Here is a 15,196-nt window from a genome sequence, read left to right as displayed (position 1 = left end):
TCATGAATCAGTCATTCATTATTGTTCCTAGTATCGATCTCTACAGAGCAGGATAGACGTTCCAATAGACAACTTAAGAATTTGAGGAGATTAGGAGCATAGGTTCTAAGTGTAGGATTGTTCAATCTCCTGGAAATGATCGATTCACAAGATCGATCCAGCTGAAGGGTTCCAGGATCGATCCACCTAAAAAATCAAAGCCAAAGGATCGATCTCTACAAGATCGATCTTTTAAATTGTTGTTAAAGAGGGGTATAGCCTGAGGGCTACTTTAAACTGAAGTAAATAGTGAAAAATGACAGAAAATATCATACATTTGAATATCAAATGTACATATGAACAGTAAAAAATATGTTTTCAAATTGAACATCGTCATGATTAACTTTTCATGACTTTGGTTGAATGTAAATGACATATCAAAAACCGAAAATACCATGAATTCAGTCCCAGATCCTGACACAAAGGTAACGTGTTTGGCTATCATCTCGAAGGCTCATATTCAATTCTTTAAGTATCCAAATTTTTCATGTATAATTTTTATAAAGAGTAGAGAAAATATGAAAATATTCATTTGAGGAATGAATAATTTCAAATATGAATATAAAACTGAACGCCTTATTTTTCTAGAAATACTTTTTTGTTGAGATCTCATTTTTATTGCTGATCAGCATTTTACCGAGTTTCGACTATAAGCCAAGGCTTCCGAAAAATAATGTGTTTTTGACAAATAGAATTCTGTAACTCTGTGTTTTCTATGACGGTTTTCTGTGATGATGTTGCCATGAATTTCATGGAAATGTCAAATAAAAAAATTTACCAATTGAATCGTTTTTTAGTATTCATAGTTTCAAAAGTATGAACAATACACATAAACTCTCTGCATTTTGTGAAACATTTAAAATTATGTGATCTGTGACACAAATTTGGTGACGAAAATTTGGTAAAAAATCTGTGAAATTACAGATTATTCTGTGATTTTGGAAACCTTGATGAGACTCGATGGTTTCGATAGGAAGTTAAACCATGAGCTTTTCATAATAGTTCTTGTGTTCCTTGAGAGAATAGAAATAAAAAAACACTACCAATCATGTCGGTCTTATTTTTTTTTTTCATATAAAGCGGCCCACCACAATTTTATTGGCATGGAAGCATCAATAATGAAAAGCAGTCTTAAGGATGGTGCAGGAATCAACATTTTGCTCGAAATTGAATCTCGAACTCTCCGAAATATAAAGAAAAAAACACTTCAAAAGATCGAAAGATCGGATCGAAAATAAACCGATTTAATCAATTTTTCCAAGGCTAATGAATCGATCCAAAAAATCGGAAATTTGAGTTCAAAAGATCGATCTCGCAGAGATCGATCCAAGATCGACCAATCCTATCTAAGTGGTTAAATCGCCTGTTTATGGGATAGTCCATGCTACTTCAACACTCGTTCATTCAGCCTAGAGATTTGTGAAGAGATTCTTATGTTTTCGACAATGTTGTTTTAAAAAAATCAGAACATATTATAGTTTAAAAGCTTCTTCTGGTCAGAACTCTAAATCTGATTTGAAAGCAATCATATAGTACTGAATGAGGCATAGACATAAAAAGCTTGAAACGCAAATTTAAATCAAGAAAGTGAAACGAAAACAATGTCATGGCTTTGATTTGTCATCTTTTACTAACTCAAATGTATAGTAGACAGATTTGTTTTCTGAATATCTTGGAAGATGAGTTTTGTTCAGTTAGTGAGCCTGTAAATTATTCGTGAGATATATCTTAGATTTTTTGATGAAACAGAAATACTAGCAAGGACAATTAGCTAGCCCAAAGAAGAATAATAATGAATAATGAAACATTTTTTTTTCAATCTAGAATAATTAACAATTGAATGCCACGAATAAGCTTGAAAAACAAGAGATTCCAGGTGGAATGTCTGATGTCTAGAAGCATAGGAGGCGTAGGAAAACCAAAGACTGCACCATTAATCAAAATGGATCCTGCACACTTAATCTTTTCTCCTGTGTTTCGGGAGGATTTCGTCCTGTAATTTCAACAGCTAAAATAACAGGACGATTTCAGGACAGCAAAACAGCTCAGGAAAACACCTGTCAAATTGTACTGTAGGCTCGCAACGGCTTTCTCCAGTGATTTGTTTCCGGACTATCCTGTAGGCTCAGGTCTGTTTTCTTTCGATGTTTAAATTGGAATAAGAATTGAATTATGCAGAAAATTAAAAAAAAAAAAAATAATCAATAAACTCATATCCGATTAAAAATGACTTTAGACGACAGTTTATACGATCTATTCACTACGCAGTTGGAATTACGATTCGCAACACAGCATTTCTGATCCGATTTCATGTTTGCTGGGAATCTGATTTTTAACCAATTCATGCGATGAAGTGCCGGATTAACGGTTTTGCGACTAAACAACTTCCGGCAACGATTACCTGCAGGCATCAGGGATCGGTACTAAAACAACTTTTGGATAGTCATTTTGATAAAAATTCTGTACAATTGAAAAAGGAACTAAAACTAACTTGGCTACGTAGAAGATTTTTGTTAAAATGGCTGACACGATAAAAGTTCTTTTGGGGTATAGGGAAGAATGACAGCAAAATGTTAAACTGCCAGAAAAAAAGTTCTTTCGTTTGCAGATAAAATTTTCAATTTCTTGGTTGTTGCATGGGAACTAGAAGCAGATCTAAATTATACTTCAGAATTTTTTTGAAAAGTAACCATATGTTGTGCATAGAAAACCTTAAAATTGTTATTTTTTAACAATAAATGATCAAAAAAATGAGCGTGTTTAATCAAAACGATCAAAAACAGCACAATGTTCACAGTGAAAACAAATTAATTCTGTTAAGGTCGTTTAAGAAGGTGCTGCTTCATAATCGCCCTGTACTTCTCGATAAGGCGGAGCTCCGGAGTGTTGGGAGGGCTGAACACTTTCGGCACGAAATTGACCTTATTTCCACATACCACTTCAGCACATACAGTACCGTTCATAATTGTATAGAAATTGGAAGCACGCGCACTGTCACTTCAACTTTGAACTTCCATAAACGTCCAAAATTCTATAGAAATCGCATTTCTAGATCCATGCCTGAAATATTGCACCTCGCGTAACTTTTGATCTCATCGATAGAACTTTTCAAAAACTTCAGACATGCGAGCTTCATATTTCAACAATCACTCAGCAAAATTTCAATAAAAAATGTTGCTTAGTTCTAGAGATATTGCAGTTTGAATGAAAAAAGTCCAAAAAGTCCGATTTTCGTAGAATTACTGTTTCTCAGGCCACACAAACCCCAGAAAGCTCCAATTTTGTGATATAACAGTGTGATAGTTGATCTATCTAATGCAAAAAATTCGATCAAAAAATATCATCAGAGTAAAAAGTTATGGAAGTTCAAAGTCGAAGTGACAGTTCACGTGCTTCCAATTTCTATACAATTATGAACGGTACTGTACTTCGAGTAGTTGCATGAGGCTAAATCCGGCCAAAAGATTGTTGGGACGTTGAGAGTCTTCAGGAGAAGAAGCAGCCGCTTCTGGAGGCGCTTTTTCTTGTACACCTGTCCGTTCATCGTGCCCTGGGTTACAAAAGGTGCACTCCGCTTCCTGCACGTGCAGATGGCTTGCCAAACCAGGAATTCATTCCCAATTTTGGACATCTTCTGAGTGCGGACATACTCCGGAACGTTGACTTATCCTTGGCCATGAAAAACAGGTTGTCGGGGATCTGTTTGAAGTCGGCCTTCACATATGTTTCGTCGTCCATAATGCAGCATTCAAACTTTCGTCGGCATGTTGAGGTACAACTTCCTGGCACGGGTTTTGGCGGACTTGTTCTGCTTCTCGTCGAGATTAGGGTATTTTAAACGTTCGAAGCCCAGCCTTAGTTTAGGCCTTCTGGACAAAACTTCAACTCAGGTGCAGCTCACATCCCGAACGGAGGCGTTCGGGTTTCGGTTGAAAGCCCCAAGTACGCGGTTGTGATTTATGGTGTTTTACGGAATACTTTTTCCTTCACTTCTGGGCTTCCGATCGGTGGTAAATCGTTCCTCGAAACGCAAGATTTTATCACGCACGAGCTGTTCTTTCGACTCCATTCACGCGAGTTTGGATCACAGAACTTTAACACTTGCAGGATGTAAACATTGCACTATGAACTAAATCCACCCAAATTTTTATTAAATTTTACCCAACACACAGGGGTAAAACATGAAAAAGGCGATCAAAACTGTTTTCTGTCGAAACTGTTCGTTTTAGACCTATAGTGTCTTCGAGACAAATGACCAGCATTACAAGGGCTAAAAAATGAGTTTTTTGAAAAATTGATTAATCCACCTAGTAGTGAATTAGAAAAACTAACTTTTTTAATATCCATTTTAGAGCTGTATTGTCTGAGAAAAGTTTTTAGCTTGTACCAATTCTAGCAACTTTGCTAAAGAAGTCATAGCTATAACATTAATCGTTTCAAAGTTATGACAATTTTTAGAAAAATAACACCAATTTTCAGTTTTTTCAACATAACTTTTTTGCGCGTGATTTTTCATAAAAAATATGTTTTAGAGAGTTTTAAAAACAGAAAAGTTGTACACTTTTGCTGAATATATTGTATAGAAATTTTGAAGTTTAAACTAGATATCTTAAAAATACTGAACAAAAATAGTCATTTTGAACTGGTTATATCTGCTGAGTTCGGACGAGTTCGGTTACATATTTTACAGTTTTGCAATAAGAAAAGTATCGCCTTTCAAACAATATACAATTCAAAGTGGCCAATTTTAATCTTCATTGTGTAAATGTCAATAGAAGTGAGATAAAAATGAACTTTTCATACTAATTTGAGCCCATCTACCATCTCAAGTCCAAGTGGTTCAAGTAGGCCTACTGTTAGGAATCCTACATGTTGCAGCCAAATAGTAATAGTTATGCTCAAATTAGTATAAAAACTTCATTTTTATCTCACTTCTATTGACATTTACACTATGAAGGTCACAATTGGCCACTTTGAATTGTAAATTGTTTGAAAGGCGATACTTTTCTAATTGCAAAACTGTAAAGTATGTAACCGAACTCGTCCGAACTCAGCAGATATAACCAGTTCAAAATGACTATTTTTGTTAAGTATTTTTAAGATATCTCGTTTAAACTTCAAAATTTCTATACAATGTATTCAGCAAAAGTGTACAACTTTTCTGTTTTTAAAACTCTCTAAAACATATTTTTTATGAAAAATCACGCGCAAAAAAGTTATGTTGAAAAAACTAAAAATTGGTGTTATTTTTCTAAAAATTGTCATAACTTTGAAACGTTTAATGTTATAGCTATGACTTTTTTAGCAAAGTTGCTAGAATTGGTACAAACTAAAAACTTTTCTCAGACAATACAGCTCTAAAATGGATATTAAAAAAGTTAGTTTTTCTAACTCACTACAAGGAGGATTAATCAATTTTTCAAAAAACTCATTTTTTAGCCCTTGTAATGCTGGTCATTTGTCTCGAAGACACTATAGGTCTAAAACGCACAGTTTTAGCGGAAAATAGTTTTGATCGCCTTTTTCATATTTTACCCCTGAGTGCAACGGTTGAAAAGTTAGAGCAATTTCATTGTGTTGCAATTTCATCGTGGTTGTTTTTTTTTTTAATTGGAATTTTTTATCTCGATTTTTTTCTTAGACTTTGAATGACATATAAATGAATCATTCTAGTTTTATATTGTCTGAGAATCAAATTTGAAGTACATATCAATTAAAAAACGGAGACTAACAAAGCAGTAATCAGGCGTTTCAATGTGGCACTCCTTGATGTTGAACGAACAAAATAAAAGATTAAAATGATTTTTTTTATTACTTGTTAGTTTTTTAATTTAAGGTTAGTTCATCAGTGTTATTAATATTTGAAGTTATCAGAAAAACTGTAAATTATCTTATTATAACAACTAATTCTGACATTTTTGTTTTCAGATCCGGTCGCCCCTCCCGATACCGATCGGTGACCGATAGCCGGGGAACCATCAGCCTATGTACCCCGTCAGCCCTACCGTTGGCCATTTCACTCCAGGGAGCACCGCTGTTAACCCCCTCCAGCACCCAGGTGACGCCACTGAGCGACTTCCGGGGCAGCTACGAAATTACCGACGATGATTGTTAATTTATTCCGATCCGTGGTCGTCGTCCTTAGTGTTATGTAAACAGTAGGATTATACAGAAGTATCTATGTAAGTGGGTAAAACAGATGGATCGAGGGATGAGCATAAAATGTAGGGGTAAAGGTGAAAATAAGTGTGTTCGATCACATATTGCGATCGTTCGATATTTTGGGTGGTTTGAAGTTACTGAGAGAATAGAGACTATGAGCAAGTTTGAGGATCGGATCTGAATGGGCGTAGTTTTTATAATAGTACCTTAAGATAGAAAATTTCAATGTTAGTTTGTATGGTCAAAATAAACTGTTAAATCAAAGTATCTCAAATCTAACGCATTTAAACGAAACTGGTTTAAAGCGATACTAGCGACAGTCAAACTCCCAGGTAATTTAGCTAGTTGCAATTTAAGGTATCGATGTACAGTTGGGGTCACAAAAAATGTTAACTGAACAAAAATGAGCACCCACAAAATACCCCCTATTAGTGAAATGGGCAAGATATGTAAATTCTGAACAGAACTAAAACGTTTGATGAAAAAAACAAATTTAAACAGCAAAATAATCTCTAGATGATTACTTCAAATGTAGGTTGAACTACAATTTTGATGCTTCTAAACAAGTATGGCCCAGAAAAATGCGAAAATCTGTGATCAAAGTTCGAAAACGCTTTTCATCATTTAAAATTGATTTAAAATCCTTTTTATAATAATAAGAAGGCATATAGTTAAACATATTAAGAAACAATCACTCGATGTGTACATTTCCGTTCTAAATTACATCTTCTCTTCTGTCTTTTTCCAAGGAAAATTTTCCGCTGAACAACTTTGTTGAAGACCGTAACTTCGTATCTTTTTAGGCAAAAAGTTATGAGCTGTTATATAAATTCAATTAACATCACTACTGCGTTTCTAGCGAAATATTGCATGACTTCTTTTCTTGCAATACTACGCGTGGCACAAGCAATGATGTCAATTGAATTTATTGTTTTTCAATGCCAAAAGACATACCTCTGTTAAACAGCTTATAATTTTTCCGTCTAATAAGATACGAAGTTACGGTCTTCCACAAAGTTATCCAGTGGATAATTTCCTTTGAAGAATTTATAAATTGGCACGAAAACCAAAAGCAGGCTCGGTTCCACAGAAGAAACACAAATGTTGTTGATTTTTCAGTAGATACTAAATATTCAATTTTCTTATACAAACCTAAAAGTTCAAATTTATGCATGTAAACATAACTTAAAAATCCGGAAAAAAATCATGGATGAGTTTTGAACAAAAACGAAGCTGTTTAGATCCCAGAGGTTGCAAAATTAAAAAATGACCTCAAAATCTAATCCTACAGCCGCTGAAATTTGCTTGGATATTTTTGGATTAGAAACGAACTGATCACTACCTGATGTGTGTATATCTTGCCTATATAGCGTATACTTTACTACTGCATTCTTAAAGTGAATTGGCAGATGAAGGTTGGAACTAAAACACACATATAAAAAAATCTTTTAAAAATGTCAAAAACAAACTAAAATAGACTGCTAAAATTTTCGCATTTTTATGGGTCTGACTGTATTCTCTCTGATTTTGCTATACAGTTCATTATTAATTACATGAAATTGTCGGTTAGAAACCGTTTTACACAAAAAGTTTGATTATAAAAAAAAGTTCAAAGCATGTTAACAACGATTCAATTTAAAAAGAATAGTTTACAAAGTTCCAGTCATTTTTTTTTTTACATTTCAGTTTTTCTAATAATAAAATAGAGTGATTTTATTTTCTTTAGAAAGATAATAAAAAACATTCCTTTTACAAAAAATTTCTTGAACTTTGAAGTTTTTGGCAGATTCAAACTAATTATTTTGACATTTGTTTTTTAAGTATCCTGTAAAATTGGATTTTCAATATCACGCAAGCTATTTGATCCATCAGAAAAAAAACGCTTTTTTATTTTGAGTTTTCAAACCTTTACAAGATAAAACCCAAAACAACATTAATTCGAAACCGGGCAAGCAATCGTAGACCAAAAGTATTAGAGCTTAGTGATAAGAAAACGGAGGAAAAAGTTTGTTATCATTGTAGTACAATCGAACTAGTTTTCCAAAAGTGTAGACCATTTAAAACATACAAACATACATACAAACATAGATGTTTTAGTGAGCAAGCAAACTTTGATAGGTGTTGATCTTAATTGCAGAAATATAGACACATTTGTTGTAGTTTATTGAATGGGTGTTTGTTTATTTTGAAAGAAAACTCTGATTATAATTAAGGGACTACATATGAAACGTTGACATATATTCTAAAATTCAAAGCATCAAACAGTTAAGGATTTTTTTTCCATTTCGGAATCATTCCATAATTTTTTATTTGTTTTAAACAGACCAGAGAAAAGTGGCCCCTTTGAAAAAAGGGAGATGTAATTGAAAGAACTAATATAAAAAAAAAACCTTTGAATATGTTGTCTAACAAATAAAATCCAGCAAGAAATTTAGACAAAGCGCTTCCCGCTTTTGAGTTCTGTCCCTCAAGAACAAGATAAACGAAAGAAAGCTTTCCAATTTTCCTCTCTTGCAGCTTCAAACTTCCAATGTGAGCTTTTTGTGAGGCGGGATAAAGCTTGGCTTTTTCTATCTTGACGTGAGAGTGGAAAAGCTTTATATCCTGAGCAAATGTTTTCTATGGAGGTTTTCTAACATGATAGGTGACTTGTTTTTTGAAATTTTAATTTCTTTCATGCATACCAATTTTTGTCATGCTTAACGAATAAAGTTGTTAAATGTTTTTATTTATATGCTTTCATTTTATTTTTCTGATTTGAAAGTACAACCACTGAAAAGCAAACGTCAACATCTATGTTTTTTCTTTAACTTTCAATGGCTATTTTATCTTACCTTTTTATTAAACTAAAATAAAAACTGGTTAACTTTTTAATCATCTCAACTGATCAAATTGGAATTTGTATAAAGCACCTTTTGGGTTAATAACGCCTACATCACATTTGTGGAAATCGTCAATTTTCTTTAGTTTTTTGGACAGGGTTGTACAGGAATTCAAAAAAAATGTAATAGTTAACAGATGGTAAATTGTTCGGTGTAGTGGCGCTATAGTTAAAAAACACTTATTATTTTCTACTAAACGAAACTCAAGAACATATCCGTTGAAATTAACAAAAAAACGCTTTTGTACTTTCAAAAAATACGAGTTTTTGAGAATCAGGGCAACTTATTCATTTGAACATAAATTTTGAAGAATTGATCAGACACAATAATTTCTTAAAAATAAACTAGGTTTTGGTCAATCTTGCAAATATTACAGATATGACAGCAGTTGGTTCATAAACAAGATGTTTTTGAGAAAAAAAACCTTTTAATTGATGACTAAAGAATCACGATCAGAATAATGTCTAAATTCGATGTACAAAATTTTGAAAGATAATTCTTAGATACAGAATTCATTTAATTAAGTTGTCAAAATTTTTGACGCAGTACTCTTTTCTAATCTCAATGTTGGTACAAGTTCCACAAAAAAAAATGTTCAAGGAAAACTATTTTAACAGCAAAGTTCTCAAAAAGTTGAAAAGGAACAAATACCAACGTTTAAACTGAATCAGGTTATTAATTAAACAACAAATTGATAATTTTGATAAACATAAAAAATTTTTTTTCACAAAATTCTTATTACTCAATTTATCGGCTTTATCGATGGAAAGTGATGTCCTTTTTGGCAAGAACATCTTAAGGTTAAGATTTTTTTTAGACGGATAGAAAGTTAGAAGAAACGAAAAATGGTGAAAATGAGCTCATAGGTCGATAAATTAAGTAACAAACATAAATTACGGTGATTTATCTCTTCCAAAAATTTAAATATTTATTCATTTAAAGTTAATAAAAATTTATTTAAAAAACGTGTTTTATATTTTGGATAAGTTTGCTAAGAAAAAAACATAAATTACCGAACGGTTAAGAAATATTCATTTCTGAATGTTTAGCTAAAAATTTCTTTACTTGTTTATTGTGTAAGAGTTCAAAATTTTGTTTAGAAATACCAACATTTGTTTTTTTCGAAATAATTCAAAAACAACTAGTTGGATTTAAGTTAAATAATACAGATTGCTCGGTTTAAGCCGGGCATGTTTGAATAATCATTGTAAAAATTTAGGAAAAATATGGTTCGCAAAAACTCAGATTTACCTAAAACAAGAATTAAAAGTTGATGTTGGACGCATGAATGAGATATTATAATAATTAAACTTAAGTTCAATGTTATTTTTGTAAATACTTAATGCGAATAAATAAGTTCGAATGAAGTTCCAACATTTACAACAATTTTTGTTATCAATTTTGATTTTGTGAAAAATAACCCAGAAAACATTGATTACGATACAAATATTTGTGCAAAAAGAATCAAATCGTCTGTTGGGCGATAATGAACCTCTGGGCTGGTGGTGTTAGCATAAGTACAATGCTAGTCATTATATCCTTGAAAGATGTACGCTTTAGTCTTAAGTCGAATTTCGATCTCTTCAAAGAAACATGAAGTTTCACTGAGATCCTATATGTGTGTGTTCGTTTTTTAAGCCGACACAATTTTTTATCGCGTTGACCGATTTTTACGAAACTTGGCCAGATACTAGATCAAACATTTTTACAACTTTGAACCAAATTCCAATATTTTCAATAAAAATTGCCAAAGATACAGCATATGACTGTCAACATGCGATACAAATTTGATCAAAAACTTGATTTAGTAGGAATTTTAAAGCCTTTCTACAACCTCAACCATTTTTTTTACATTTTTTTTAACATGAAAACGATATTTTAACGTCTTGAATGATTGAATTACCATGATGGACTTTTGAAAATTAAATATCTGTTTATGAAACGGCATTTACCCCCACAAAATTCTGTTACCAATACAAAGATAGAAGGGACTGAACACTTGTCAAATACACTTATTTTGCGCTTGGTGTAACAGATATAAATGATGAAGTTTAGATCATATTCTTCTATAATTTTGAATCACTTATTTATTATTAACAGATAGCAAAAAACAATGAGACCACCATTGATGCCAGTATCCTAGTGGCAGTATTCGTTATGCCGCTGTCACACAGCAGATTATTGTTTAAATTGCATTTGATTTTTACGTAAAACACATTTAGATACAGCGCGGTCACTGAACATGCTTAACGTTTAAGGTTTCCAGAATTTTTTCAGCACGTATCCGGGCCGGACAAACCAGGCAATATTATATATAAAAATGGAGGCGTTTTCTTTGTTACAACATCACGTATGAATGGTCGGTCGAAATGAAGTGAAATTTGGTATCCGAGGGTTTTTCGGGTCAGAGATGGTTTGTATAATAGTTTCAAGAATATCTCTTTTTTTAAGTAAGGGGGGTCCCCGTACAAAATTATCTCTTTTCCACATCTTATATATAAAAATGGATGCGTTTTCTTTGTAACACCATCACGTGTGAATGGTCGGTCGTAATGAAGTAAAATTTGGTATTCGAGGGTTTTTCGAGTCAGAGATGATTTGTATAATAATTTCAAGAATCTCACTTTCTATGGAAGGCGGGCTACTATACAAAATCAACTAGAAACGGAACAAAACTGGAACAGCTTGAAGACGATTTTCACGAAAACTGATTCACGAGCACGAAGTAGTTAAAGAACTGGAAACATTTTCCAACGATTTATTAAGGAACGGGTAAAACGAAGTTTACCGGGTCAGCTAGTTTTATATAAAAACGTGGCAAAATCCGGGCATTTGATTTCAAAAGTGACGACCATAAATCCGGCCAATATACGGGCAAATTTTGTCAAAACCCAGAAATTACTTAAAAAAAAAAACAATTTAAAAAAAATTTAAAAAAATGTTTTCATTTAAACTCATCGCCAGATTTTAAATCGTATTTTAGGCTCCCAAAAACGTTTCAATACTATTTTAACAAAACTTGCTCATAAAACTTCGTTTTGAAGATGTTCGTTGTGTTTTTTTTAGTTTGGTTTATCAAACAAAGTGAATAAATCCGGGTCTGACCGGCCGGACTTTTCCCAAATTTTTTTACAAAATATCCGGGAAAAATCGGGCAATCTAGTAACCTTATTGTTGTTATTCAGCGGACCACAGGTTGTCAACTTGTAAACAATGAGAAATCAGCTGTTTGTTTGACAAGCTGGGAAAGGACTGATTCATTTATCTGATGCAATAAGAGGCACTCGGTTCAAGGATAACGCTGTTGGCGACACTAATTTGGTGAGATCTTTATAACTTATGTGTTTACTTTATATGTGCGTAACGGAAGTAGTGTAGTGTTCCAGCAAGGTCAACAACTTAAAGGCGCCACTCATAAAATGCAAGGCTGCTGACACAAGGTCACTGACCGGCTAAAGACTCGCTCCCACGACGGGTTTCAAATTGTGGCTCAACCACTTCGTCAATCTTGCCAACCCAACTGTCGTTTGCCAAGTTAAAGTTCAGGTAAAATGGGAAAGGCTAGGAACAAGACCTGCTAAGAAAACCGATTCTTTAAATCCAATTCAACAACATAACGATTCCGTATATATCGTATATATTCCGTAACTATCGCGATTACTTCGAATGAGAACACCTCATTGAAAAAAGACGAAGTCACGTCTTAGTGCTCATGTACATATTATTGCGCCTTCTTCTTAGGGCCCCCATAATTTTGTTACAATTTTTTGAGTAGATTAAGATTTTGGTTTTTCTGAGCTCACCAGTTGTCGGCTACGAACGACCTTATCGATCTGCAAGAGATCCGCGAGACACGTGGCGGCAGGAAATGCTTAGGCCAAGTGCACCTCGTCTCGGCTGGGCCCACACCTGGACCCGCAATTGTGTGGGTTTTAGAACCTGGACAACGTGGTGTTTTACAATGAGTTCTTATATTTAGCTTCAAAAGCGTCTTACCTGAACTGCTAAGTTCTATCCTCCAGTTGGCGACTTTTATATCTAGCTGTAAGTCCTAGCCAATCACTGTATATGTCAAACAAGAGAATGTACATGTACTAAACTGACTCTAGTTAAACTCACGTTTAGTGATCGCGCCAAAACGCACTAGCAACGATCGCACCGAGTGATGTCACTACTTGTGAGCACGTTTTTTAAAGAGGACACTAGCGATACAACCCGTTTGATCTACTCAGTGTTCCCTTTGGAAGTGATAACCTCATTGTCTCAGAGGCCAAGCCAAGCCAAGGTAGCACTAAAAGCTCCCGAGGACAAAAGAATCTGTTTTTTGCAGGCATAGGTATCCAGGAATTTATCAGTGGGTTGAACTTATACTGGCACCCTCCCAAGACAAGAATATTAAGCTATTGTGCAACAGGTGGCGCGTTGGTTGCTAAAAAGGCTGTCAGTTATGTTATAATATCGTTAGACCGGTTCATTACATGTTTACATCACTTTCTCACTTTTGCTCGTAAAACGACGCTTCTGCCTACCAGTGGCAGTGTACTCTGATGGTGAAACGACTGAAACAGAAATTATTTGATTCAGCATTGGCGATTTGCAGTTCAAAACGACACTCAGAGGGCCATGTAACCAAAATGATGATGTTAGGAGCTCTTATGTCAAAACGCATATAGTTTTCTCAAAACAAAACATAATATTCAAAATTTCAGCATTAAATATAATAATTATTAGGATTTGACGACACAATAAGGTAAGAAAAAGTAAATTACGTTGTCTTGTTAAACAGTAAATCTTCTTTTTGTTTTAGATTACGGAAACTAACCACAGCTTCGGAGGTCTTCCTGTTGTAACTTTGTTTCCAATGTAAATAGGATTTCGGAAGGAAGTTTTTAAAAGAAGCAACTGAAACGAAATAGAGAAGTTCGAAACATCTCAGAGAAGCAGATTTCGTCACTGGTAATCTTAAAATTTCAAAAAAAACTATTTTGTTATTTCTGGAACGTTTACTTGTAGATTTCCACCGAGTTTATTAGAAAACGATTCTCATGGGAAAAGATTCGCTGCCAAACACATTCGAATTGCAACTTATTTTGCTTTCGTCAATTCAAACGGCTACTGGTGAAATGGAAAATGATAAAAATTTCAAACGAAAAAAGAACTGGATACCAACTACCTAACGATTCATTCGAAACATTGTTCAGCGTATAATTCCTACAAAGGTAAACTGATTTCTTAATTTTTCATGTACATATAACTATAGTTGAATTAACACGTTATTTCTATCCGTAGCGTCGACTTCGTCAAAAAGCTCATCAAACTCCCAAGAGAAAAAAAATAGCGAAGGAGGAACAGGAAATTTGAAAATTTAAACCAGTAGTTTTAATAAATTTCAAAATTTATTCAAATCATTTATGCTCATATCGAAGATTTAAAAAAAAATGATTATTTTAAGGAAACTTGTTTAAATTTTGAGAACAAATTCAAGAAATAAACTTAGAATTTTAAAGAGATATGTGTATTCTAAATTAGTTACGCAAGTGTTCTAATATCCTGACAAGGTCACAAATTCAAACGAATGCAAAATATGTAAAATACCCAGAATATGAAAATTCAAATTAAGTATTTGGAAAAAGAGTTAATTATAAATCAATATTCCGAATTATATTTTTGGATCTTGAACTCAAAAAAATCTCTGAATTAAATAATGATCAATGAATCGCATCCGAACAATCGTCATACTACTAAGTCTTTTTTGCCAATTTTACTGGCCAAATACTGATCGTCTTCCCGTCTAGATGAAAATTCTTTGGGTTTTTATGCTATCCTCTCTTATGCTGAATGTATGAATTGTATAGCCCACCGATTTGAAATCTTGTTCCGTTTTCGTAACGTTTTCTGATCAATAAACATGTTTGTTTTGGAAAAAGGTGTATTCCTCTGGAATGAGACGTTTTTTTCTCGAGTAAGCTTCTTCTTGGTTCGAAATCAAAATCTTAAATGATTTTTAATAGAAAAATCACGAAAAAATATACTTGCAAACGCAAAAAGCATTGAAACTACTAAATTGATGATTTTCTTACATGATTCGGTCATTTTTATTTTTTGTAATTTAC

General features: G+C 33.4%; 1 protein-coding gene and 1 long non-coding RNA gene across 4 annotated transcripts in view; both read left to right on the top strand.

Annotated features, from left to right (window-relative positions):
• Nucleotides 1-8,365, top strand: part of LOC129755113 (uncharacterized) — a 116,655-nt gene extending 108,290 nt beyond the window's left edge. For all 3 annotated transcript variants that reach the window (XM_055751446.1, XM_055751447.1, XM_055751448.1), the window contains exon 10: nucleotides 5,968-8,365. In XM_055751446.1, coding sequence (XP_055607421.1) covers nucleotides 5,968-6,154 — 187 coding nt within the window. In that variant the 3' untranslated portion in view covers nucleotides 6,155-8,365. The remainder of the gene's footprint in view (nucleotides 1-5,967) is intronic.
• A 5,364-nt stretch (nucleotides 8,366-13,729) lies between these two features.
• Nucleotides 13,730-14,509, top strand: LOC129753175 (uncharacterized). Its single transcript, XR_008738913.1, has 4 exons — nucleotides 13,730-13,833; nucleotides 13,891-14,039; nucleotides 14,097-14,302; nucleotides 14,373-14,509. It is a non-coding gene; the product is annotated as an uncharacterized LOC129753175 (long non-coding RNA).
• The last annotated feature ends 687 nt before the right edge of the window (nucleotides 14,510-15,196 follow it).

This window comes from Uranotaenia lowii, chromosome 3, assembly GCF_029784155.1.
Source record: "Uranotaenia lowii strain MFRU-FL chromosome 3, ASM2978415v1, whole genome shotgun sequence".
NCBI classification, from domain to species: Eukaryota; Metazoa; Arthropoda; class Insecta; order Diptera; family Culicidae; genus Uranotaenia; species Uranotaenia lowii.
The sequence above is the reverse complement of the archived record's forward strand: the minus strand, read 5'-3'. Positions and strand labels throughout refer to the sequence as shown.